Here is a 27,013-nt window from a genome sequence, read left to right as displayed (position 1 = left end):
CAATGCCTTGAGTTGTGACAGGTAGTGGGTTGCTTAGAAATAAGTACTGTTTGTGTCAAGGCTCTATGTTTACTGATTAATAACCAATACACCATGCAACTGGTGGTAATTTTTATGCTTCTCTCGCCTCCTCATTTTTGATTGTCATGTGCATCACATGAATGTAGGGGACTATGCAAGAACTGCACTTTTCTGTTATGGGTGGGACTTAATGGAGGCTGTTTGCCTGTGCATTCATCAGACCAATATAGTGCTGTGTATATCTGTGTTGCATGGATGACCATGGAGAGAGCTAGTGTAGTGTAAGTTAGTAGAATTTGTGGTTGTATTGTTACGATAGAGTATAGAATGCAAAGAAGGGAGAGCTTAAGGTGCTGCACATCCCCATTGACAGTCACATATCCTCAGGCCATAAAAGTGCAAATACGTTTGGAAATAAAAATGCAACATTGGCAAAATATCTAATAATATGGATCTGTATGCCATAGCCCATCTTCTCTTTGCTGGTGATGACACTTTTCTTCCATTACAAGGATTTGAGCCAGATATGTGTGGGATGAGTACCGGTCAACTAGTTTTGGTTAGCAACCTCAGCTGTGGGATGTAATAAGTGTCATTTACAGAAATTTAATGTCATACATCACAGTTACTCTCTCAAGAGGTTTATGAGGCTTTTTCTTCTGCTAATATGTCACATCCCGTGCATCACAGATCACTGCAATTTTTCCTTAACTTTATATTTGACAAATATATTCTGATGTGAACTGTGTAAACTTGTGAGAAAAAGACACTGGATAAACTTGTTCTGGTATATTGCATAATGACATCAAACACCATCTCCGATTATCATCGTAACTTCTGTTACACATTACAACTTGCAAGTTTTGTTTTCTATTTGATGTCATCTGACAACAAGGCTTTGTTACATGTTTCATCTGACTGATCTGTGTCTACAGTGTAAGGGCAGTACATACCATTAAACTAGAACAACATGTGAGTTACAGAATGCATTTTGTTCTCCTAATCCTGGGAGGTGTGTTAGTCCAATTGCTTGCCTACGGGTGTGTTTACCTGGAAAACTGCCCCCTGCTTATCGCAAGCTCATTGATGGCCCATTATAAAAATGTTTTCCTGGTCTGTTAATATATTATAATTTCATTTATGAAAATGACATTGAGAGGAAGCAGGCATTTGTTTAAGGAACCCTTTCTGACTTACATCTGTGCAACTTACAGATTGTGTTCTGCTGTTGCAACCTTTTAATGCCATGATTTTGGTTTCTTCTGATGTAAATTCAGTTCTTCTCTTATTGACATTAATCTGTTAATGCCCTACATTCAGTTTTTATTTATTTATTTTCTGGACTTTTGGGAATGAATGGAAGGAACTCATAAATGAGGCTATTGAAAAAATAAATTGCAAATATAAAGTTTTACGTTTTTTCAGAACTATATTTACAAAAAGAAGATTAAACAATCATTGAAAGTTAAGTGAAACCTCCACATGAACTGTCAATAGTGTGCAGTTCGGTATGTGTAGTTATAGTTTCTAGTAGATGATCTGCTCGGTTTGGTGACTTGCAGTGAAGTATATTTCTAAAAGCATTCTTAAATTCAGTGTTTTTCCATGCATATATGAGTGGATTTATGCATGAGTTGGCCATACCCATTGAAAATGCTGCTTTGTAAACCACAAAGGATGTGTATGACTTCGCACCAACAACACGGCAACAGATGACTGTGAAGTAGGGTAGCCAACAGATGGAGAAAGAGCCCAAGACTAAAAGAACAACCTGTGAAAGAAAAAACTAAATACATAAATAAATAAAAATAAAGGAAGGAGAGAGAACAGTTCAGTAAATAAGAACCACAAAAGTTAGTTAAGATGGTGATTGTATTAAATGATATAGAGTGCAAAAAGCAATTGCAGCTAGATTAAACATATTTTTGTGCAAATGAAACAGCAGTGTACATACTCACCTGGACAGATTTCCAATCTGACTGAGAGTTAGTAACGTTCCTAAGTCTTCTGGCTTGTTCTGAAGCTTCCTTCCATATTCGCCAGTAAAGTACCAACATTGCTACAAGTACCAGAACAAATGCTGGTGTGATGATGCATATGATGTAGGCTTTTGGTAGCACATTGTCAACCAAACACTCCTTGTCCTCACTGTATTTATTCCAATAGCTGGGAATTGTTGATACTATGGCAGAAAGTATCCAGCCAACTCCGACTATCACTAATGCTTTCCTGTAAACAGAACGAAATTTCAGGAAATAATAATAGTAAAGAGTGTGCTAACATGATTAAGTTCACAAAGTGGAAAATAAATTAAACACCCCCCTCCCCTCCCCCCCCCCCCTCTCTCTCTCTCTCTCTCTCTCTCTCTCTCTCTCTCTCTCTCTCTCTCTCTCTCTCTCTCTCTCTCTCTCCCTCTCCCCCCCCTCCCTCCCTCCCCATCTATCTAGAATGCTTGGAGCATTAAAAACCATTGTAATTTTTCTCTACTTTTTATTAAACCATTCACTGCTGCAGACATGCTCTTTGCATTCTGTGCTAAGGTGGCTTTTGTTTTGACTGTACTGTTTGTAGAGAGACAATGTCATGGCTGATATAAAATACTTACCATCCGTGTTTTCCAAAATTGTTTGATGAAAAAATTTGATTTTTGCGCATCTTACAGTGTGATACTTTCACTCACTTAAGAACTGAATTTCTTTTTGTTATCCATCATACTTATTGTGCTGCATCAAATTAAGTAAAACATTGCATGAAAGTTTAGAGTTTACAGAGGTAAAAGTGCATTGCATGAACTTTGCGTATGGTTAATTTTAGGTCATGCATTACAGTGAGTGAAATTTAGATAACATTTGGAAATTTTATTTACAATTGTCAGCAGGAGGATATCACATTGCATACTCAAGTTACTGGCTTTTATATCCGAAGGATGTTCACCTGCAACATGCCCATTCACATCCATGTGCATCACAAATCGCATGGTCATAACAGTCATCATATCTCATAAATGATTCAGTATATTGAAACAAGGTTTTTTTTGCAGATGATAGTATGTAATGATGTACATATGTTGTCAAAAATACTGTTGTATTCACTGTGATATGAAAGTAACTTGTCCGCAGTAGTGGGAGGTCTGTGGCTCAGGACATATTGAGACATCCATTGCACTGTAGAAAACCCAAATGGTGAATATACATGCCCATAGTACGTGGGGAATGATGTAGCAAGTCATGTATATGCGTCCACAGCAACAAAAGGATTAATCAAGTCTTGAAACTTATTGGACTAGTAGGATGTATGGATCAGCTGAAAGATTAACTATCCACCTACTGTTGAATGATGATGTCTAGATAATCTGCAAAAAGTTTAACATAGTGAAATTGCCAGGTTCAAATGGTTACAGGTTGCAGTAGTTAAGCAGAGAATATGAGAAAGATATAATGACTCTTAGAAAGTGTAGATTGTGATGTTCCAGGCATCGAGAGCAAGTGTACAGAAAATAGTGTTTGCTTGTCCGCCATATATATTAATATGTATAAAAAGGAAAAGCCATTTCAGAAAATGGTTGTATTCGCAGACTGAGATGCTAACCAGTACTTTCGTTCGCAAGGCACAACTCCCAGTATAGTCACTGATATATTTTGTAGCCACCACAAAAATTGTGGTGCACTTGATGAAGTTTCCTTTATGGATTGTTACAGTTAAACATGTTTTGGCACACATTGTTTTTCAAACTTCAGAGATTTTGTGAAATGCTCCTTTTGCTTATGTCAGTCACACATTTTAATTTATATTGTAACATTTGCCTTGTTGTTCAAAGGCTTTGTATGTAATTCCTAAATCAGACCGTCACCAATATCACAGTACCATACCTTACTTTGACAACTACAAGATGTGACATGTTAAATTATTTTTGAGCCAGAATTGTTTCATATTGATGCATTCCTTTCATTGTGCATTGGACAGCAGTAATGTGCTAGAGATATACATTACTGTTTGATGTGGCTTTACATTCCATCTCTGCTGTAGGATTTTTCATGTAGTATGGTCTCCAGAAATATGCATATATGCTACTCTTTCATTGTTTTACTATAGCAGCCTACCCACCTCCACCATCTTCTTCTTCTTCTTCTTCTTCTTCTTCTTTTTTTTTTTTTTTTTTTTTTAAAAAAGTCCAGGAAAGAACTTCATTGGTTATCTACTATTCATTAGACTGGCTATGTACACCACAAGCCTCCATTTCTTTTTGATTGGAGTTGCAGTCCTGTATTCCACTTCATTTGGGTCCCTGCCCCTTTTGTTTGTCGTTTCTGTCCCTCCCAGTAATTTTCAACTTGCATCTCTCCATTGCTTGTTGAACAACCTGTAGTATTTGATTTGTTTTAACGGTTCAGTTTCCAAGTCTCGTAGCTGAAGTCAAAATGGGTGACACACATTGATTATAAACTTTACTTTTCAGTGACATTGCAATAGTTCTGAAAACTATTTAGCGTATTAAACATACTGAGGATCATTTTTACTCTTCCCCTTATTTATTTTTCTGTCCCTGTAGCCATGGTTTTCTGTTACCCTAAATACAAATGCTAATTCACTCATTCTGACATCACTGTAGGTTCGTACTATTTTCTTTTTGATATGCTCACTATACTTTGTTACTCTTATTGTAATTAACCATATTTTAAAACTTATTAAGTATCTCAATTTGCTATTGAAGTGTATCTTGACTTTGAGAGAAATTGCAAAATATTATCACTAAAATGTAAGTGCTCAGATACACTGTCTGGAAAAAAAGTAAAGCACTCAAAAAGGTAGGAGGGAACTAATTGAAACATACTGGGTGGAGATACTATGTGATGCTATTTCTCGATTATAATGTCGAGTCAAATTGACAAAAAACTTTGCACTAAGAGCCCACTTATCATTGTGACATTACATTCCCACTGGTCCAGGTACAGGCACCGATTTTGTTGAGAATGGTGTCGAAACCAATGTATCCTCTCCTGACAAGCTGGACCACAGCTGCCATAACTTGCCCTCGATATGCTGAGTACCGGCATTGGGACAGAGTTGGTGTTAGAGCCTCAACTTGGTTCCAAATTTCCTCTGATGAAATATAATGGAAGTCCTTCATTGATTATACTTGTTTTGTTACTGCCCTAGGTTTAATCAGTGCCTTGTTTCCCAAGGACTGTTAAGTCAGATTTAACTGAAAATGGGGCAAAAGGCAAAGAAATGAAAAGAAAAGACAGAGATGGAATAGAAGCGATAGATGCAGAAAAGAACAAAACAGCAGATAAGAAAAAGCAAAATGAGCAAAATAAGTGAATTAAAAAGAAGGGAATGTAAACATATAGTGAGTGTAGGGAGAGGTGGTGAACAGATTGCAATATCCGGATGGAGATATGGGATAACTCTGAGGATGGCAGAAAAAAGTAAAGAGCAGGAGGGAGAGGGATGAGAGCATCAGAGGAAAGGAAAAATAACTAGCCAACAGCAGGCGATGTTAATGGAAGTTGAGGCAATGTGGATTACTGGAACCAAGTAGAACATGTTCATACCTATTATAGTTTGTGGCTTTACTGGTCCCAGGAAAATAATCCAAATTACCCAAATACTGCAGCAGAAACAAAGATAATTTTGCTTATTATTTGTATTGCACATTACTAGTGTAAAATTTGTAGCTTCTAGTCATTCTTACTTAGTTGTCCCAAAGCCCCTTCAACCATTTCTAATGTCTCATGTTTTCAAAACTGTTCTGTAGTTGGCATTTGCTTTTTGATATCCGCCTTTCCCTCATTGTCTATTCACTGAGGCTTCTGGTAATTTGTCACATCACTGTAAAGTCTGTTTTCTTCAGATACTTGCCTTTATTTCTTGCAGGGAATATAACTCCACAGGTCCCAAGAGATAGTTAATCCCATGAAGTCTGCAATTGTGTGTGATGCACTATCATGTGATAAATTTCAATGTGGACCTTCATTTGATTGTGTTTTCATTCCATATTAGATAAGTTGATAGTTGTCAGTAATAGAGATTTCTGTTGGCCCACCCATTATAAATAAATTATGCGACGAGTAGTTACCCATACAATTATTTGTATTTCCTATGAGGATAAGGAGCTACTTTCCTGATCTGACAGAGAAGGCAATATTAATAGTAACCTCAGACTGTTTGCAGATGATGCAATTATCAGGAATGAAGTAGTGCCTGAAAGAACTATAGAAATATTCAGTCAAATCTTGGTAAGATTTCAAAGTGGTGCAAAGATTGATAACTGGTTATACAGTCAGAGATATAAAATTGTGCACTTCGCAAAACACCAGATCGTAGTGCTGTGTGAACATCATATCAGTGAACTCACACAAATATGCAGATGTGACAGTTTGAAGGAATATGAAAGGGAGTGACCATGTAGACTCAGTAGTATGTACAGCGGGTGGCAGAGTTTGTAGATTGATTGCATTTTCCTAGCGTCCTACCAGTGAATTAGAAGAGATTGTGTACAAAACAATTGTGTGGCCCTTCCTAAAATATTGATAAATATCCCAGCTTCAAGACAGGCACCAACTATCCTGAGGATGCTAAAATGAGTATTAAGTGACAAATGTAAGCACGTACTAAAGTACAACAACCTAATATATATCACTCCCATAGAGACTGTAAAGGCAAGATTACATTGATTGCTTAAGAAATTTTTCTTCCCCTGCTCCATACATGGATGGGAAGGGAAGACATTTTCATAAGAGATAATTCTGCCATCCACTTTGTTGTGGCTTGCTTAGTATAGAAGTAGATGTAGCAGTTGCTTCATTCCATTTTTTTCCCCTGTCTTTACTTTAATGATATAATTTTACATATTCTGGAAACCTGAGATTCAGCTCTGCAATCATTTCTGTCCAGTAAGCTTATTCTGTTACACTGTTAACAATACATTTCAGTGTTTCAGTGGTTGAATTCATACAGACTACCATTGTTGACAAGCTCACGGATTATTATTATTTGTCTATCCTTCCATGGTGCTTCTCTGTTACACCAGTTTAAAGTGTGTTGATTTCACATTAAGACACATACTAATTTTATAACTGTTTCCTTCTTGTACATAGTCTCTCTTGAACTTCTTGTACATAGTCTCTCTTGAACTTCTTGTACATAGTCTCTCTTGAACACTATACAGTCATGATCACAGCTGGATTTAAATGTCACTTGTTTTGTTCTTTTCTTTAGGAGTTTACCTTTGTGTAATGTGTCATTATTAAGTACAATTTAAAATTTTTTAGCACTTGGTATATAAGGTCAGAGTCAGTATAGCAGTTAACCATTATCAGTACGCCTACTATCCCCCAGGTGCACATATGCCATCAACGGCTCAAAATCAACTTCATCTTTCCAGGTGTACTATTTTTTTCTTTTTTCTGACAGTGTGTTTTAAAAAGAAACAGAGGTAACTAGGGTAACAGGCTGAATAAATTGTAATTACATTAGTACTCCATAATGAGCCATTGAAGACTTTCGGTCCCTTACACCAACAGATGCTCAGAAAAATAAGATTTCATTTTCAGCTATATTTCGATTGACATTTAGTTGCATTCATATACTCTACATTCATTATGAAAGCTATGATGTGGAACATGTCAACTTAAGAGAAAAATTACAAAAATTGTTGAATTTTATCATGTTGAATTAAACTCATAGAAATATTAGGCTTGTCCTTCATTAGAACCCATATTGCAGATACACAGCCCATTCATATTAATGTGATAATTGCCTATATTAAACGTCAGTGTGCAGTAACCACTCGCAGTTGAGAATATATAAAGCATGTTGGAGTAATGCGGAAAACAGTGCAGTTGTTGGAAATAGTGATTTATCTAATCTCCAAAAGACATGAACATTGGCTTTCAGGCCAAGGGTGGAAGAATTTTTTAAACAACAAAGTTCGTAAATTGGTTGCATGCTGCTGTGCTCAAAGTATTCCCTGTATGGAAAAATGGCACTATCCAAAAGCAGCACTGAGGCAGTTGTGGTACACCAGGGGCTGTAGATGACAGGGGTGAATGATGGCTGCAGAGGTTTGTACAGGTGAATAGATGTGTAACTGTTGAGCTACTGACTGCCCAGATGAACCAAGGGCCTACCAACAATGCCTCCTCAATGTTTGTTCACTGAACATTGTGTATGAGCTTCAACAGGCCCTGCATCCATTCACCTATGCTGACAGCACTTCTTAGGCAATGAACGCTGGAATTTGCACCACAGCTGGACATTCACCCAGTCCCACAGGTGACCTTCTAAACTAATCATGTTTTATGCCCCATCAGACAAATGGCTGTTGGCATTTGTGGTGTGAAACATTTGAAAGCCAACACCCTGCAACAATGTTTGGAAGGGTCCAGGCCAAAAAGAGAGCATTATGTTCTGGGGAATGTGTTCATGGCATTCCCTGGGTGATCTTGCCATTCTGAAAGGTACAATGGATCAGCGTAATATGCATTTATCCTTTAGGATCATGTCTACTCCTAAATGCAGTTTGCCTTTCCTTGAGACAATGGCATCTACCAGCAGGACAATGTAACATGTCGCACAGGTCACAGTGTATGTGCATGGTTCAGTGTGTACCAGGATGATTTTACCCTATTCCCCTGGCCATAAACACTCTGGATTTAAACATAGTCTATAATCTGTGGGACCACTTAGACTGGGCTGTTTGCGCCATGGATCCTCAGCCAAGAAACCTAGTGCAGCTGGCCACGACACTGGGATCAGTGTGAAGCCAAATCCCTGTTAATTCCTTCTGGAACCTCAATGACACTCTTCTTGCACATCTCGCTGCAGTCTGCGCTACAAAAGGTAGCTATTCAGGCTTTGACAGATGTTCACATTAATGTGACTGGACAGTATAATACCCACATGCAGCAAGACCTGTTAGATTATTCCTAGAAATATATGCGACTTGGGGATTGGGTAATGGTAGATGAGACAACAATATCTTCAGGTATTGCAATGCACTGAAGCAATTGGAGCATGGGAGGGGAAATACATTCCTTTGTCAAACTGACTACTGTGTTGGGTTGAAACTTCCATCTGTACCAGCATCGAATGCACGTGGCAGTTATTATGGACGTGGACATGTTATGAACCTCCATTACAGCACTGAAGTTAATTACTCTACTTTAGATTATTTCTTGTTTAATTTACATTCTTGTATCTATTATTAGAATGGTGTGTTAAGTGTCAGACTAGGTACTTGGAGGTCCAGAGATATCAATCAATCCTGGGACTTTTTTGGCACTTTCACATCTTTTGCCTCTGGCAATAATTTGCGTATGTGAAAGTGCCATGTTACACTGTGGTTTGGATTCCACTTTAAATTGTGTACCCGTATATCACTAGCTTGGTAAATCAGTTTGAAGGTCGAGAAAGTAAGGCCATACTATTTCCAATAGGACCATGCCTTAGTATAGCAGTGGTATTCAGCCCAACCTTTGGGTTGAGGACAGTTTTATTTTCTGATACATGCTATCAGTAGTACTCATTTAAGTAAAAAGCTAACATAATTCACTTGGTATTTATTCACCCCCCCCCTCCCCACCACCACCACCACCTCCTCCTCCTCCTCCTCCTCCTCCTCCTCCTCCTCCTCCTCAACTGATATGTTTTATCAGCTTATACAGCATTTCAAATGGTAGAGGTCTGTAGCTGAAATCTATATCCTTGGGCCTCAGGGTTAAGCCCTAATCTTTCTTTAGCGTAGTATAGAGGGTCAGCAAGTAAACATATGTTAAAGTCAGCAGTAATAAATTGCTTTTGATCAGCAAACCTCATAATTTCCTGTCCCATTCAAATAAGTAATTGAGATATTGATATAGCAGCTGTTTACATAAAATTTCAGGAGCTTTTTTATTACAGTTTTCCTGACAAACAGTATGTAGAATGACAAATAAACTGTTCACTTTAAAGTGTGTCCTCTTAGAACATTTATATATGTACTTTTCTTTCAGCTTCTGCGAAATGTGTGATTCAATTCGTAATGTGTACTATATCAAACCATGTGTTAGAAAGCCATCTTGATACCTGACATGAATCTTACCATTTAAGAAATTATAAAAAATGTCGTATGAATAATTCTTGCAACTTACCTTGCTGTCATGTACGTTGAATAGTGTAGTGGATACACGATGGAAATATACCTGTCAATAGCGATTGCTATGAGATTATATATTGAAGAACTGGCTGGAAGTATGACTAGTATAAATCGCAATAAACAGGTGTTCTTGGACTTGTTCAGTTCATCGATTATTGAGAATGCCATATGATATGGCAAAAATAGACCTACTAACAAGTCAGATATTGCCAAGTTCAGGATGAACTGGTTTGATAGTACACTTGACAGACGTCGACACCATAAAATTGCGCAGATGGTTACAATGTTCCCTGCTAAAATTGGAATCATGAGGGCTCCGTCAATAGTTGCCCATATCACTCTCTCTGGCAATCCAAATAGTATCTCGTCTTCAGTGTCTGTTGAATAGTTCCCTGAAAAGGTCTCATTGAAGAGTCCTGACATGTCAATCTCACACTCATATATAACACTAAAAGATCACTGGGAAAATGCTCATTTTCTGATATAAAATAAGTGCTTCTTGTGTGAAGACATCTTTGCGTGAGCTTGATTCTTAGATCCCACGCATATGGTTTGCCTCCTCCTAAGCCATTGACTCACATAGCATTTTCTTTCATCATATGTCTTCCATAATGAATCTTACTTTTCACCATTTCACATTCACAAGAATTTCACTTCATGGACATTGTCACTGGATATAAGCTATTTTCATTGTCCCTGCTGCCGCTAATGTGGGATGTTTTGTTTAATCTGTGGAAAGAAATCATATTTAGTTTTATCTACAGCATCATGACACTATATTTATAACATTAATTTTGGCTGCATCCAACATATAGTAATGAACTAGAAGTGAAATGGGTAAAGTAATGAACTAGAAGTGAAATGGGTAAAGTGAAACTGCAAAGTATTTGGTCAAAATTTACATGATACTTGCTTATATTAATATTATCACTACAAATTCAGCATATGGTTTGAGAAGAGAAGTGACCAATATTTGTTGCTCCATTGTAGCAGATTTTTTATTATTTCAAACAGCTATTCAATTTTGTTCATATATTCTTGCATCACATTTATAATTAGTTTATATTATAGCTATATTTGAGACCAGTTTTGAATATGTGACAATGTCATTTGCATTAATATTTTTTAGTCTTTTGTGTTTGAATCATCATAAAATTTATTACTGCAAATTTTTTGTAACTTACTGCAAATGTGCCTCATTACCCACTGCTTTTAGGTACAGAACTACGTTTTAATTATAAGTAATATATAAATTAGTTACATCGTAAACTTGTTAATTTAGGAACCAGTATCCTCATGTCCCTTGTTGTGATGTAGTCCATATGAAAAAACCTATAAAACATCTTTCGGTAATGTGATGTCAGGATGGGTAGCAACATAAATTTCATTCAATGAATGTGACAACCATAACTCATAAATGCAAGCTGCCTCATTGTTCTCTAACTGCTTTTCTATGGAAACACTGTTAGCAATGTTCTTGAGTTAGTTTAAAAGTAAAATACGTGTTGAGGTATCTATCCAGTGTAGAAAAATTATATAAAGATTTAAGTAGTCTTCAGAAAATCCAGAAATGAAAACGGTTTATACAGTTGTTAGACCTCTCATACTCACCAGTGCTTAGTAATTCTGTGTGGATAATATATGAAGAGAATTGCTGTTTCGGGTACAGCTACTTTGACTCTAGCTTTGAAGGCAATATCTATCACTTATCAGTCTGGTGTAAATTACATAGGCAAACAACATAAACATTCAGAGAGCTGAGCTTGGTGATAAGAGTTAGAATATTTAATGATGTTTTGCATCTTGCACTGAATTTTCATTTTCTTTCCCATTTTTCTGCTAGGCAAGTTGTTAAAACTTAGACCCCCCACTATTGACCAGTGTTATCAGAAAAATACAAAGCTTCCTTCCATGCTGACTCTAGATAGCAGTGTCAATATGATAAGGTGCTATCAGTATCTAATAATAACACTGAAGTAGAGTATATGTATCTGCCGTAAATTCATAACAGTTTATATTCTTGATATATCTTATGCTCACTGAATAACATTGGCCTCTCACCAAATAGGATCTTCCACTAAGAAGCTATTAAAGTTGTAGATTTAATGGAGTCATAAATGTTCATATTATTGTAATAATTGTTTTCCTCTTCTTTCACTGTGTGACACTCAAACATTGCTTGAGGTAGCACTGATCTAATAAAAACCACAAAACATCTTTAGAATAGCTCATTCTTGTGTTTATCTCGTGCAATTGAATTTATATTTATCATTACATTAAACAAACAAATGTCTTCAGTGTGTACAAATTTTGGTATTGTAGAAGTCTTGTATTTCCCTGTTATACAGTTATTACATGTTGTAGAGGGACAGATTATGTATTTATTGAGTGGCGGTTACTTCATTGGCAACCAGCATCCATTATGTCATTTGGAACTTCATAATAAGGAAATGAGAATGAGCAGGGTTGAAGGGCACTTGCTTCCTAGCTATGTGTACATTTATCAATTCTCGTCCTTGTTTCTAGACAATTGACTGATGATTTTACATGGTCACTCGTCTGTAATGTTGTTTCATCTTCATGGAAAATGTTCTTTAGGCACTATCAATAAAACTGAATTACTAGTAGTGTGTTTTTAGGCACTGACATAAACTTTTAATACGAAAACTGTTCAGATGCTAAGGGTTGTACAGTGAACAGAAGAAGAGAATTTTGGGATTTGATAGCAGAGAAAAGGAAATAACAAATGGATTCAGGGACAGACTATAGTGGAAGGAGTAATTATGGCTAGTGAAAGTGAAATGGATCGTATATTCATCAAGGAGAAGCCTAAAGATAAGAAACAGGAGAAATATTCCCTTGTACCTCATTGACAGCACTGCCCAGACACATGCCACTGTTATCAAACAAATTATTTATAAAAGAAATTTCTCAGTCTCAATCAGCTTTGTGCCTGGAGAGAAGGCTTTGTGATAAGTAATAACTTTGTTTGGCTAGAACTCTTGAGTCATACTCTGGTTTCGTGGCTAGAGCTTTTTCATATATTTAGCCTGTTAAATCTTGTAAAGAAGATGAGCACAACAGTCAAACATTTGGCAGTCAACAGTTCCGTGCCATTAAGCATCTGACATACACAAGCTGAAATGACAGGTTTTCAAAAGACAGTGAGCTGCTCTGGAAGGTGATGAACTTCTATCACAAATGGCAGATTCTGTTGTAATAAATGTATGAGGCATGTTTAAAAACTAATGAGAATTTTTGTTGATTTTTAAGGTATTTTATTCATTGATGTACATTAATGTTAACCCCTTCATAATGCTCTCCATTTCATGATAAATTTATGCCAGCTTTCTTCTTTTCTCCTTTATCCTCGGAACACTTCTGGAACTTCATCTTTAGTATAGTTTGTAGCTCCCTCAACAACACATTTCTAATCTCATCTATGTTTGTAAAATGGTGTCACTTTAGGTTTTCTTTATTATGAGGAACATAGTCACATGGATCAATTCATAGCGAATATAGAAGCTGGGGCATCATTACACTTTTGCTTTTGGCCAAAATTTGCGAACAAGCAACAAAGTGCAATTCCCTTACCAATCCACCTCCACATTGCTTCACACAAATTGTGTTGGACTTGTAATTAGTAGTGCTTATTGATTGATTGATCGATCTTGTGGCAAGAACTCTTGGTGCTTTATGCCATTAAAATTGAGCAACTGAGCGAGCATAACCTGCACGTTTGAATGCTCTTGTGGAGCTTTTTTCAATCTTGGCGATTTAGAATGCTTCCTTTGGAATGATAGTGTATTAATTTTGACATCATGTCCATAAATCCATGCTTCATCACCTATTATGACACCTCATCTGTTGTGCATCGCTGTTCACTTTTTCTAGTGGCTCCCAAGCAACTTGCATTTGCCACTGTTTTTGATAGAAATTTGACACTTTTGGAACAAATTTTTCTGTCGCATGTTTCATACTCAGAACATCAGAAAATTTCATGGCATGGGCTATTTAATATGCCAACAGCATCAGCAATGTCTGTCTGTGATTTAGTGACCATTTCAGTACTTTTTTCCGCAGTTTCATTTGTTGATGATTGGCTGGGGCATCCAGGGTTCTTGTTGAAAATGACATCTTCACAGCTTTCTTTGAAACACTTAAATCATTTTGTAAGCCCTTTATTCAGTAATAGCAGAAAAGCAATATTTAAGGTTCTTAAAACTTCAGCACACCTTACTCTGTTCTTACAGCAAAATTAACACAACAACAAAGAAACTGGGCACTTCTAATACAAAAAAACAAAATTATGACATTTCTGTTACTTGTTGGGCACATCTCTTCTAGTACCAGTTTTGGAATAGTTCGGCAGAGCCAAAATTTGGGAAAATGGGAGGAAGCAAGTTCAGATATGTTATTTGTATCAACTTGTGAGGCTTAGACAGGGAGGAGATGGAGGGCATCTACTCGTAGAATATGTTATGGCTCATTCTCCAATGTAGTTTTGTTGTCACGAAGCTTCAAAGTATATCCATATTAGAGCATCTGTGACATCTCCGCAAATAATTAGTACACATTTGTTCACACTAATGCTCTTTGTTCTTCCTATAAGTAAAATGTAAGTTGGACTTCTCATTGGTGTTAGGAATATAAGAATTTCAGTTTTTTAATCATTTCATTGTGAAATTTTTTTATGTCGGTCACCTTTTGAAGCACTGATGCAGAAATGAGAAAGCACATTTTCAAAACTGAAGGAATATTGAGCGTTAAGAAGAGGTGATTCTGTCATCAGAAGTTAGAAGAAAAATGATGTGAAAAGATACAGGAAATTAGTTGAGGGGGGGGGGGGAGGGGGGGGGGGAAGCCATTCAGTTTATTCAGGGAAAAGACCAAGAGCATAAACAAAAGTGATGAAAAGGCACAAATTTATCGTTTGCACCTCAGTATCTTGAACAAATCTTGTAACACATTCCACACTTTGCTGATCACACTATTTTTAAAAAACCTTATCCATTCATCTGCTATGTCTTTAGAATCCAGTGGAAGGAACTGTTGTTTGGAGAAGCACAGAATTTATTTCATGCTTATCAGTTTAAAAACAAGATCACCTGAATGGGGGCTTAGTGTCAAAACAGCAGATCAGTGTAAAGTAAAAATACAGCCCAATCCTTAATATGGAATGGTGTTCCTGAATGTGGAAAAATAGGACCCTGACTGTATAGCTTAAAAGAACAAAAGCATCTTGAACTTTCAAAACTGGCTTCTTTGAGACACGAAGACAAACTTCAGAAATGGATAGAGTTTTGAAAAAAAAAATAATTTTTGCTTTAGGTATCACTATTTTTGAAAGACTGTCTGATTTTTTTTTTTTTTTCTTTTTTCAAGCTACTTTTCTTCCCATTTTTGATACTTTAAATCAGTGGCTTCACTTTCTCATGATATGGTGTAATTAATTTATTTATGGAACGATATTCTTCAGAATTCATAAAATGTTCTTATGTTTCCATAGATGTCTTGAAAGCATCCTTTTTTGTTGTTGTAGGGCATTTTCAGACTTGCCTGTGAGAATGTGCTCAAAATAATGAAGAGAGGTCGAGAAACACTTCTAACACTCTTGGAAGCTTTTGTGTATGATCCTTTGATTGACTGGACACCTGGAAATGAAGCTGGTTACACAGGTCTGCATGCCTTCTTTGTTTTCGTGTGTGCTTGTTTTGTGATTGTTTATACTACAAAACTTAGTACTTGCTAGATTACATTATTTCTGTTTAATTGATATATACTGAAACAGTCCCTGGATAAACTAGTTTGTTTTCTCTGTGTAAGCCAAAAGATCAGTGGAATACTAACACTTAAGTGAGAGGACTGTGCACTTTTCAAAATTGTGTGCTATAATTGCTATCATTATAAGTACTAAATGTGAAATACATTATTTGTATTGACAGAGAAACAACCAAAACTAGATATTAATTTTTGATATGTAATTTTTTTTTTTCTTTATTCCTTCGATTCCAAGTTATGGAATTTACTTTTTTAACATGGTGTGTGTTCAATTGTAGATGCAGTGTGGAATTAATGTTAATTGTTCTGCCCTACACTACCAAGTTAGTATGTGTTTACTAGACCCACACTGTACACATTTCAGAAAAAAACTAATAAACTTGTTGAGGTGTGTGAAATTAGTTTTCACATTATGCTGTGAAATGACATAGTATGCAGTATCAGTGTAAGCTCTCTAACTGAATTTTAGTGTAAAAATCTTTCAACAAATACCTTGATTTTCTTTTAATTATGTTCTTAATATAATATCTTCAATACGATGCAACACAAGGAATTGACTGTTGATTCTCTCTCTCTCTCTCTCTCACACACACACACACACACACACACACACACACACACACACACACAAGAAATGTCGTATCCTCCCGTCCTTTCTTCTTGTCAGTGTTTTTCACAAGTTCCTCTCTCTTCGCTGATTCTGTGGAAAACCTCCTGATTTCTTACCATATCAGTCTATCTGTCAACATCCTTTATGGTACCACAACTCAGATGCTGTGCTCCAAACATACATTATCAGATATTTCTTCCTCGAACTAAGGCCGATGTTTGATACTAATATACTTCCTTGGGCTGGGAATGCCCTCTTTGTATGTGCTAGTCTGTTTTTTATGCCTGCCTTGCTTCATATGTCATTCATTATTTTGCTTCCAATGTGTCAGAATTCCTTCACTTTGTCTACTTCATGATCACCAGTTTTGATGTTAAGTTTCTTGGTATTCTCATTTCTGCTATTCTTCATTATGTCTTTCTCCATTTTATTCTCAATGCATAGTGTTCACTTATTAGGCTGTTCATTCCACTCAACAGGTCCTGCAATTTTCCTCAATTCCACTGAGGAGAACATGTTGTCAGAAAATCTTATCATTGATACCCTATAACCCAAAATTTTAATCCCTCTCCTGAATATTTCTTTTATTGCTTTTGCTGCATGGCCTGAACAGCATGGGTAAAGACTGCATTCCTGTCTTATGCTGTTTTTAATCCAAGCACTGTCTACATCTACATACTTATATATAACTTGATTCCAACTTTCGCCAGAGTTGTTCATTTTATTAATAGTGTGGCCGCCAACAATATAAAACGCAAGGCGAGTCTGGCTTTATTAAGAGAACGGATCCGTTTTACGCGTCGTGAGTTAGACGCTGTCGCCAGGCATTTATATTATTTACATCTGAAGATTTCAGCAAGATGTTCTTGCCTTAGTTGGGACTGGATTGACGGCGTATCCTGGGCCAAGGCAGACCTGGCTCGCAGGGACAGTACGAACAGACAAAGTGCGAAGTTTAGCCAACTCGTAACACGAAAACCGCAAGAAGCTATCTCTGGACGATCCGTGGTGAACCTCACGGAGAAATCTTTTGACGATGCGACGGTGTCAGTGCTTGCGAAAGGTTTAAACTTCGCTCCTACACCTGCCTCCCTGCCTTTAACGGATTTCATCAGTTCCATTGAGGAAGCCATTAGACGTCTCCCTGTGGATTCTGCAGACGAAATTCGACGTGAATCTTGCCGAACGTTGTTGAAATGTGCGCCACAACGGAGTAACATCTCGCCAGCTGAAAGAGCTGCTCTCCGCAGCCTGAGAGAAGATACTAGCACAGTCGTACTGCCTGCGGATAAGGGTAACGCCACAGTTCTTCTGACAAGAGAAGCCTACAACGAGAAGATATATTGTCAGCTAAATGATTCTACGTACCGTAGAATTGAAAAGGACCCAACAAGCCGAATATCAAGGAAAACTACTACCCTTTTGAACGACTGTTCTCTACCTGAAGAAGTTATCAAGAGATTGAGACCACACAATGCAGTACCACCAAGACTCTACAGTCTTCCGAAGATACACAAGGATGGTGCCCCACTACGATTAATAGTGAGTAATATTGGTGCTGTGACCTATTCTACAGCAAAATATCTGGCCTCATTACTAAAGCCGTATGTGGGTAAGTGTTGCCACCATATACGTAATTCCGAGGATTTTGTCAGTCGCTTGAAGGAAGTTAAGCTTAGCAGCTCGGATTTATTAGTCAGCTTTGATGTGGTCTCACTTTTTACCAAAGTGCCTTTAATGGAATCATTACATCTTATTGGTAACTTATTCAGTGCAGAAATGACGGCCTTGTTTGAACATATACTCTCCTCAACGTACTTTTTATTCAATGACGAATTCTTTGAACAAACAGACGGCGTCGCCATGGGGAGCCCTTTGTCGCCTGTGGTAGCTAATCTCTTTATGGAGGACTTTGAGGAGAAAGCACTTGAGTCTGCTGTTTTAAAGCCTACGGTCTTCTGGCGGTACGTAGATGATACTTTTGCTGTATGGCCTCATGGCAGACAGGAACTGGAGAAATTCCTTCATCACTTAAACTCATTACATGAGAACATCAAATTTACGATGGAGATTGAAAAAGAGGGCACTTTACCATTTCTAGACGTGCTAGTACGCCGTAAAAATGATGGGTCATTAGGACATTCTGTGTACAGGAAAGCGACTCGCACAGATCTGTATCTCCAGGCGTCAAGCTGCCATCACCCAGCACAAACAGCCGGTGTTCTCAGTACCTTAATACATCGAGTGCATATAATATCGGATGATGAAAACCTCCACGCAGAATTAGAACACTTGGAGAAGGTTTTCAAAGAGAATGGCTACACTTCTCGCCAAATAAGGAAGGCCATGCGCAACTATCATAACAAGAAGCAACGCACTGAGGACGCAGATGATGACTTTAAATCAACTGCGTTCCTTCCATACGCTGGGAATGTGTCGTCGAAAATAGGCCGATTACTGAAGAAAAATAAAATCAAGGTTATCTTCCGTCCACCAGCAAAGAACCGGGCCCTGGTTGGATCCGTTAAAGACGATTTACAACTGAAGAAGGCAGGCGTCTACAAAATTCCCTGTGAATGTGGCGCTGCATATATTGGCCAGACGACAAGAACTGTCCATGAGCGATGTATAGAACATGAAAGATACACCCGTCTGCGGCAACCGTCAAAATCGGCAGTAGCAGAGCACTGTATTTCTTTGGGACATTCAATGGAATACAATGTAACAAAAATTTTATCCCTGGTTTCCGGTTTTTGGGATTCCGTAATCAAGGAATCAGTGGAAATACGTCTTGCCAATAATCTTATAAATCGTGACAACGGCTTTCAGCTGGATAAAAATTGGAATCCTGTTATTAAAATTATACAATCACAGCGGAATCGACAGTGTCATTCGATACTCAATGACTAGATGAACCTTTATTTCCACCACCGAGGGCAGCACGTACAACTCAGCTATGCTGCGCATGTCAACACCTGACGCATGCGCAGTAGGATGCCAGTACATTTCACATGCGCGAGATTCGGCATAAATACCGCGACTGCACCTGGGCTCTTCAGTAGTTGTGTACTCACCTGATGATGGCCGGACGTCTCTGGGCCGAAATATCGTGGCAGAATGTCGACGGGATCCGGCTGCGTACCCGGAAATTATTAGAAGAAGAAATACGCCGGGAAAATTTCAGAAATCACAGCAATAGAATTGTTCTGCAGTCAACTTCAAATGTCAGTTCTCTAAGTATTCTCAGAAGTGTTCTTCAAAAAGAACATAATCTTCTCTCCAGTGATCCCCATTTGAGTTTTCGAAGCATCTCCGTAATACTTGCATGTTGTTCAAACCTACTGGTAACAGATCTAACAGTCTGCGTCTGAATTGTTTCAATGTCTTCCTTTAATCCAACCTGGTGCAGATCCCAAACACTTAAGCATACTGAAGAATAGGTCGCATTAGCATCCTAGGTGTGGTCCTCTTTACAGATGAACCATACTTTCCTGCTTTGTTCTTGGTTTTCCATTTTAATTTTTCCTGTGATTCTTCTTGTACACATTGTATATTACCTGTTGTTCCCTGTAGCTTACACCTAGTTTTATGAGAATTTTGAAAATCTTGTACCATTTAACATGGCCAGATGCTTTTCCTTGATCAATAAACCCCGTGAACATGTTTTGATTTTTCTTAATTTAACTCTAATGTGTTGATTCACACAATATGTAGAGCAGTCATTTGTTTGTTTTTGAACGTTTGGCTACCAGTGAGGCACCAGGCCCTATTGGTAACAGACTAGGAGAGTAGTAGGTTACATATTTAGCTCACTCTACGTGCTTTTTATAGTTAATTCTGAACTTACTGGTGCTAGGGTGGATAGGATGTATGCATGTTGTGTACGGATGCAGGCAGAGGTGCCACAGTTCATTAATAGCTGAAGGCAGTTCTGGCCATGGCTATCCATTTTCAGGATGCTGTATTGGAATTTAGTGGTGGTAGAGAATCTAAGGTATCGTATGGGATACCTCAAGTGTTGCTTGTTTTGCCCATGGGTTCTACTGCTGAAGGGCCGGCCGAAGTGGCCGTGCGGTTAAAGGCACTGCAGTCTGGAACCGCAAGACCGCTACGGTCGCAGGTTCGAATCCTGCCTCGGGCATGGATGTTTGTGATGTCCTTAGGTTAGTTAGGTTTAACTAGTTCTAAGTTCTAGGGGACTAATGACCTCAGCAGTTGAGTCCCATAGTGCTCAGAGCCATTTCTACTGCTGAAGCATCCTGCAGCAGACATGATGCAAGGGATCTGCACTCACCACAGAAGGAGTGGTGGGCTGTAATGTGTTAGCGTCACTTGAGACAGTGTGTCAATGTGGAGGCTTGCCGTCGGGCCTTGCCCATTCGCACAGTGAGTAGACAGGCGGTTGCTCCTTTAGCAGGGACTGAGCAGGCACACAAAGACAGGGATTTACTAGTCAATGGGAGCTCCAGTGTTAGACATGTTATGGATCCCTTAGCAAAATAGGGTCAAGGGTTGGAAAGAAGTCCAATGTGCACTTGGTGTATTTGCCAGGTGGCCTTATCCAAGATATGGAGGAGGCCCTGCCTGTGGCTATCGAAGGTTGAGTGTGCAGTCGTCTGTGAGTTGTGGCTCATGTCAATACCTGTGATGTCTATTGTGTGGGTTCTGGTGCCATCCTTGGTTTGTAAGTGCTACTGGCAGAAGTCGTGAAGATCACTGACGTGGCTTGTGGGGTGCAAACAGAGCTCACAGTTTGCAGCTACATACCCAGAGTTGATCAGTGTCCATTGGTTTGGAGTCGTGTGGACAGCCTCAACAATATTTTGCATTGATTCTGTGATGGTCTCGGCTGCAGATTTCTGGATGTGGTTTACGGGGTGGAGGATAGTTGGACTTCCCTTGATTGCTCAAGAGTGCACTACACAAAGGAAGGAAGTACTTGGAGAGTGCACATGGGTTTGTTTGGGCTAAGTAGTAATTCGGGATCCTCGAATTAATGCTCACCAGGTGATATGCAGAGAGCAAAATCAGACTGCATATGAAGTAGAGAGTAAAATTTTAACAATAAGTTGTCAAAGTATTCGTAACAAAATTCCTGAATTTACTGCTCTCCAGGAAAGCTGTCATGCTCAAATTATTCTCTGAACTGATAGCTGGAGGAAATCTGAATTGGAAAGCTTTGAAATATTTAACAAGGCATGGAGCACATATTGAAAGGACAAATTAGGCGCTATAGGACAGGGAGTGTTCATTGCAGTCAACAAAAATATTATCTATTGAGGATGAAATTGAGTCAACTGTAAAGTCATCTTGACTTGAGTAACAGTCATAGCTGAATTCAATTACTGGATGTTTTTACTGGCCACCAGATTGGGTAATGATAGTTTTAGAATCATTCAAGGAAAGTATACACTCAAAAGTACAGAAATATCCGTATCATGCACTCTTAATTTGAGGCAACTTTAACCTACAGAGCATAGGTTGGGCTTCTGTGGATTCATTGTGGGTAGTATGGACAGACAGTAATATGAAGTAATCTTGAACACAGTTTTCTGAAAACTGTATTGAGCAGCTAGTTCAACAGCCCAGTGCAGTGGAAATATTTTAGACCTTGTAGCTACAAACAGACCTGACCTTATCAATAATGTCAGTGTAGTGATGGAGATCTATGATCATGATGTCATTTTAGGGAAGATTGTCACTAAAGTTAATAAGTCCATCAAAAAGGCCAGGAGAGTACTGTTGCTGGAAAGAGGAAATAAGCAGTTGTAAGCATTCCTTTTGGACAATGAATGGACATCATTTAGTTCCAATATGATGAATTTAGAGGAATTACGGGCAAAGCTCAGACTTACTGTGAATCACACTCTGGAGAAGTATGCACTGAGGAAGTGGATTGAGGATGGAAAAAAACATACCATGACTTAAGAAAAAAAAGAAATCGGATGATGGTGAGGAAGCGAGATACTGTTGCATCCTCGGCTTAGAAAAGAATGCGCAAATGAAAATAGGCAGAAGTTAGTAGAAATTCGTGCATCTTTAAAAAGACCGATGCGTGGAGCGTGCAACTTGCACTGTAATACCGTAGCAAAAGATCTTCCTGAGAACCTGTGAAAACTCTGCTCCTAAAATTGTTAAATGGGTTAAAGGCTTCTATTCAGTCACTCTTTAACCAGACGGGTGTGGCCATAGCAGACAGCAAAATGAATCTTGAAGCTTTAAATTTCACATTAAAGAAATCGTTCAAGCAGGATGGTCATACAAACAATTTGTGATTTGACCATCTCACAGACTCCCATATGGAGAACGTAAAAATAGGCATCCCTGGCAGAGAGAAGCAACTGAAAGACTGGAAAACAAATAATTCACCATATTTGGGTGGAATCCTGAGTTGGTTTTATAGAGAACACTCTATGGCATTAGCCCGTTATTTAGCTTGCATTTATCACAAATATTTTGCCTAATGCAAATTTGTAAGCTACTGAAAAAAGCACAGGTGATCCTTTGTATAAGAAGGGTAAAAGAACAGACCTGCAAAGTGGAAGACCAAATCCTTAACATCAGTTCGCTACAGAACTGTGAGCTTATTCAGGTTTTGAATGTAATAAATTGACTTGAAACATGCAAGTTTATGTCCACAAATCAGCAAGGATTTAGGAAGCATCTCTCGTGTGAATCTGAGCTCGTCCTTTTCTCTCATAATGTCTGTGAACCAGATTTCGTATTCTTAGATTTCCAGAAAGCATCAGACATAATGCCCCATTGCAGAATATTAAACAAGGTACACGCATACAGAATAGATTCCCAGATACGTGAGTGGCTCAAAGGCTTTTTAAGTAATGGAACCCAGAAGATCATCCTTGACAGCAGGTGTTCATGAGAGATGAGGGTATCAGGACTGCCCCAGAGAAGTGTGATAAGAAAGCTCTTATTCTCTCTCTCTCTCTCTCTCTCTCTCTCTCTCTCTCTCTCTATATATATATATATATATATATATATATATATATATATATATATAATGGAAGGAAACATTCCACGTGGGAAAAATTGTGTGTCTATTGACCTGCCAGCGCTTTTGTTCGGTAAGTCACCTCATATATATATATATATATATATATATATATGATTGGGTGGATGGGGTGAGCAGATAATCTGTGGATGTTTGTCGATGACTCACTGGTGTATGGGAAGGTGTAATTGTTAAACGACTTTGAGAGGATCCCAGAGGACTTAGATCAAATTTCTAGTTAGTGTGGTGAATGGCAGCTTGCTCAATATGTAGAAGAAAATGTAAGTTAATGCAGTCAAGTGGGAAAAACAGTCTCTTAATGTTCAAATACAGTGTTGTTAGTGTGCTGTTCGACAGTCATGTCGATTAGATATCTAGGCATAACGTTACAAAGTGATATGAAATGGAACAACTATGTAAGGAAGGTGGAACGAAAGGTCAATGGCTCGCTTTGGTGTATTGGGGGAGTTGTAGGAGACTGCATATAGAAATTTTATACTGCTGACTGTGTAAATTTCACATAGGGACCATGAAGATATGGTAAGAGAAATTAGGGCTCATACAGAGACATAGTTGTTTCTCCTTTGCTGTGGTTGCGAGCGGAAGAGGAAATGCTTAGTAATGTTAAAAGGTATCCTCTGTACCATATGGTGGCTTGTGGAGTATATGTTACAAGTAGAACTCTTGCTTGCAAATGCAATATCAGAACTGCCTCATTGGTGCCTTTGTTTCCTAAAGCCCAATTGATAGACATTTGTTAGACCTTCAGTTTTATTTTTCGTTCTTCATGTTATTCTTGTTAGCAGTTTGGATGCAAGAACTGTTAAGTTGATTGTGTGACAGTTCTTGCACTTATCTGCCCATCCTATCTTTGGTATTGCTTGGATGATTGAACAAAACCCCCTTTTTGCACTTTTCAGTGGACTGACAAAAAAAGTGTAAAATGCAGGAAAGCATAGGAAATACCAGAGGAGAAAAGGAATAAACTACTATTACTGTCATTCTCTTTATATTTTCATAGTTATATCTTCATATTGTTCAGAACATGAAATTAAACAATTTTGCCTATTTAAAAAAATCTGAATAATTGTATTTGTTTCTAACAGCAATTAGCTCTACTTGTCTCTCCACAATATACAAAGCATGAAACATGTTATCACCAATTGACGCACTCCTAGTGTAGTGCCTCAAAATGTTCCAATCGTGTACAATGGTGTAAATAAAACATAGAAACAAAGTCTTTCCTGAAACCACATTAAAAAGATATTCCTGCTCAAATGTAATACTTATTATTGAATTATTATAAAATCACAGTAAGTAATTTTAACACATTATTGATTAAAAACAGGCACTCTTCGTAAACAGGGAACAATAGGCACAAAATCTGCAGCTAGTTGCTGTCACTTAGTTATGGGTGAGAAACAGGGTGGAAATTGTCATGCTATGGAGCTTTTTGACAAGGAATGATTACATCTGACATCAGGTTGTACCAATATAAGACTACATGCCTAGTATGGATTAGCATATTTCATATGGAAGTTACAATGATTTGTGAAGGCCCATTATAGAGATGGCAGTCTTCAAAACCAGTGTTTATTTGTATAAATGACTATGAAATTAAATTAAATCTGTTGTAATGCAATGCAATGAGCAGGCAGAAGGTTGCTTTTAGAGTCACTATTGTCAAATCGTGATTATCGTTACGGCAGTGACTTCGCATACTTTCCTACCCATCCAAACACTGCAAACCTATACTGTGAGCATGAATTGATGCACATTTTGCAGAAATTTGTATGAAAATAAATGTTAATGTTGTGATAACATCAAAGAAAATTTAAGATGCGGGAAATGTTGCAACACAGTATAGTTAATGATGGCAAATTACTGTATTGAGGGAATAGGATTTCTGGTGGAACCTACAAAAATGAACATAAAAAGCGTGAAAATTTAAAATGCGGGAACATAAAAATGAGGTTTTAATGTACTTTTATGAAGTTGAGTTGTAAGTTTCCGAATTCATAGACCCTACAGACAAACTTGAATAACCTTTTGGTTGCCTCTGCCGTAACTGATTTTAAAAATTCTGTGTTATGTGATCTCAAGTCTTCCAAAGCTCTGTGAAACTCTTTGCCCTGATATCAGATCCTCTGTGTCCCACATGTTGTTGTTGTTGTTGTTGTTGTTGTTGTTGTGGTCTTCAGTCCTGAGACTGGTTTGATGCAGCTCTCCATGCTACTCTATCCTGTGCAAGCTTCTTCATCTCCCAGTACCTACTGCAACCTACATCCTTCTGAATCTGCTTAGTGTATTGATCTCTTGGTCTCCCTCTATGATTTTTACCCTCCACGCTGCCCTCCAATGCTAAATTTGTGATCCCTTGATGCCTCAAAACATGTCCTACCAACCGATCCCTTCTTCTAGTCAAGTTGTGCCACAAACTTCTCTTCTCCCCAATCCTATTCAATACCTCCTCATTAGTTACGTGATCTACCCACCTTCTTCAGCATTCTTCTGTAGCACCACATTTCGAAAGCTTCTATTCCCTTCTTGTCCAAACTGGTTATCGTCCATGTTTCACTTCCATACATGGCTACACTCCATACAAATACTTTCAGAAACGACTTCCTGACACTTAAATCTATACTCGATGTTCACGAATTTCTCTTCTTCAGAAACGATTTCCTTGCCATTACCAGTCTACATTTTATATCCTCTCTACTTCGACCATCATCAGTTATTTTACTCCCTAAATAGCAAAACTCCTTTACTACTTTAAGTGTCTCATTTCCTAATCTAATACCATCAGCATCACCCGATTTAATTTGACTACATTCCATTATCCTCGTTTTGCTTTTGTTGATGTTCATCTTATATCCTCGTTTCAAGACACTGTCCATTCCGTTCAACTGCTCTTCCAAGTCCTTTGCTGTCTCTGACAGAATTACAATTTCATTGGTGAACCTCAACGTTTTTACTTCTTCTCCATGAATTTTAATACCTACTCCGAATTTTTCTTTTGTTTCCTTTACTGCTTGCTCAATATAGAGATTGAATAACATCGGGGAGAGGCTACAACCCTGTCTCACTCCCTTCCCAACCACTGCTTCCCTTTCATGCCCCTCGACTCTTATAACTGCCATCTGCTTTCTGTACAAATTGTAAATAGCCTTTCGCTCTCTGTATTTTACCCCTGCCACCTTCAGAATTTGAAAGAGAGTATTCCAGTTAACGTTGTCAAAAGCTTTCTCTAAGTCTACAAATGCTAGAAACGTAGGTTTGCCTTTTCTTAATCTTTCTTCTAAGATAAGTCGTAAGGTTAGTATTGCCTCACGTGTTCCAACCTTTCTACGGAATCCAAACTGATCTTCCCCGAGGTCCGCTTCTACCAGTTTTTCCATTCGTCTGTAAAGAATTCGCATTAGTATTTTGCAGCTGTGACTTATTAAACTGATAG

The 27,013-nt window shown here is 38.0% G+C and overlaps 2 protein-coding genes across 2 annotated transcripts in view; one reads left to right on the top strand and one right to left on the bottom strand.

Moving 5' to 3' along the window:
• The window catches only part of LOC124605141 (serine/threonine-protein kinase SMG1), a 352,264-nt gene that overhangs the window by 246,244 nt on the left and 79,007 nt on the right, over positions 1-27,013 (top strand). The window contains exon 37 of the mRNA XM_047136625.1: positions 15,702-15,837. Coding sequence (XP_046992581.1) covers positions 15,702-15,837 — 136 coding nt within the window. The remainder of the gene's footprint in view (positions 1-15,701; positions 15,838-27,013) is intronic.
• Positions 1,426-12,024, bottom strand: LOC124605142 (octopamine receptor 1-like). The gene is made up of 4 exons (XM_047136626.1): positions 11,771-12,024; positions 10,155-10,888; positions 1,980-2,250; positions 1,426-1,792 (listed from the first exon to the last, which is right to left on the bottom strand). The coding sequence occupies exons 2-4, from the start codon at positions 10,580-10,582 to the stop codon at positions 1,487-1,489; spliced, it is 1,005 nt and encodes a 334-aa protein (XP_046992582.1). The 5' UTR covers positions 10,583-10,888; positions 11,771-12,024; the 3' UTR covers positions 1,426-1,486.

Source organism: Schistocerca americana, chromosome 3 (genome assembly GCF_021461395.2).
Source record: "Schistocerca americana isolate TAMUIC-IGC-003095 chromosome 3, iqSchAmer2.1, whole genome shotgun sequence".
Lineage (NCBI taxonomy): Eukaryota > Metazoa > Arthropoda > Insecta > Orthoptera > Acrididae > Schistocerca > Schistocerca americana.
The sequence above is the reverse complement of the archived record's forward strand: the minus strand, read 5'-3'. Positions and strand labels throughout refer to the sequence as shown.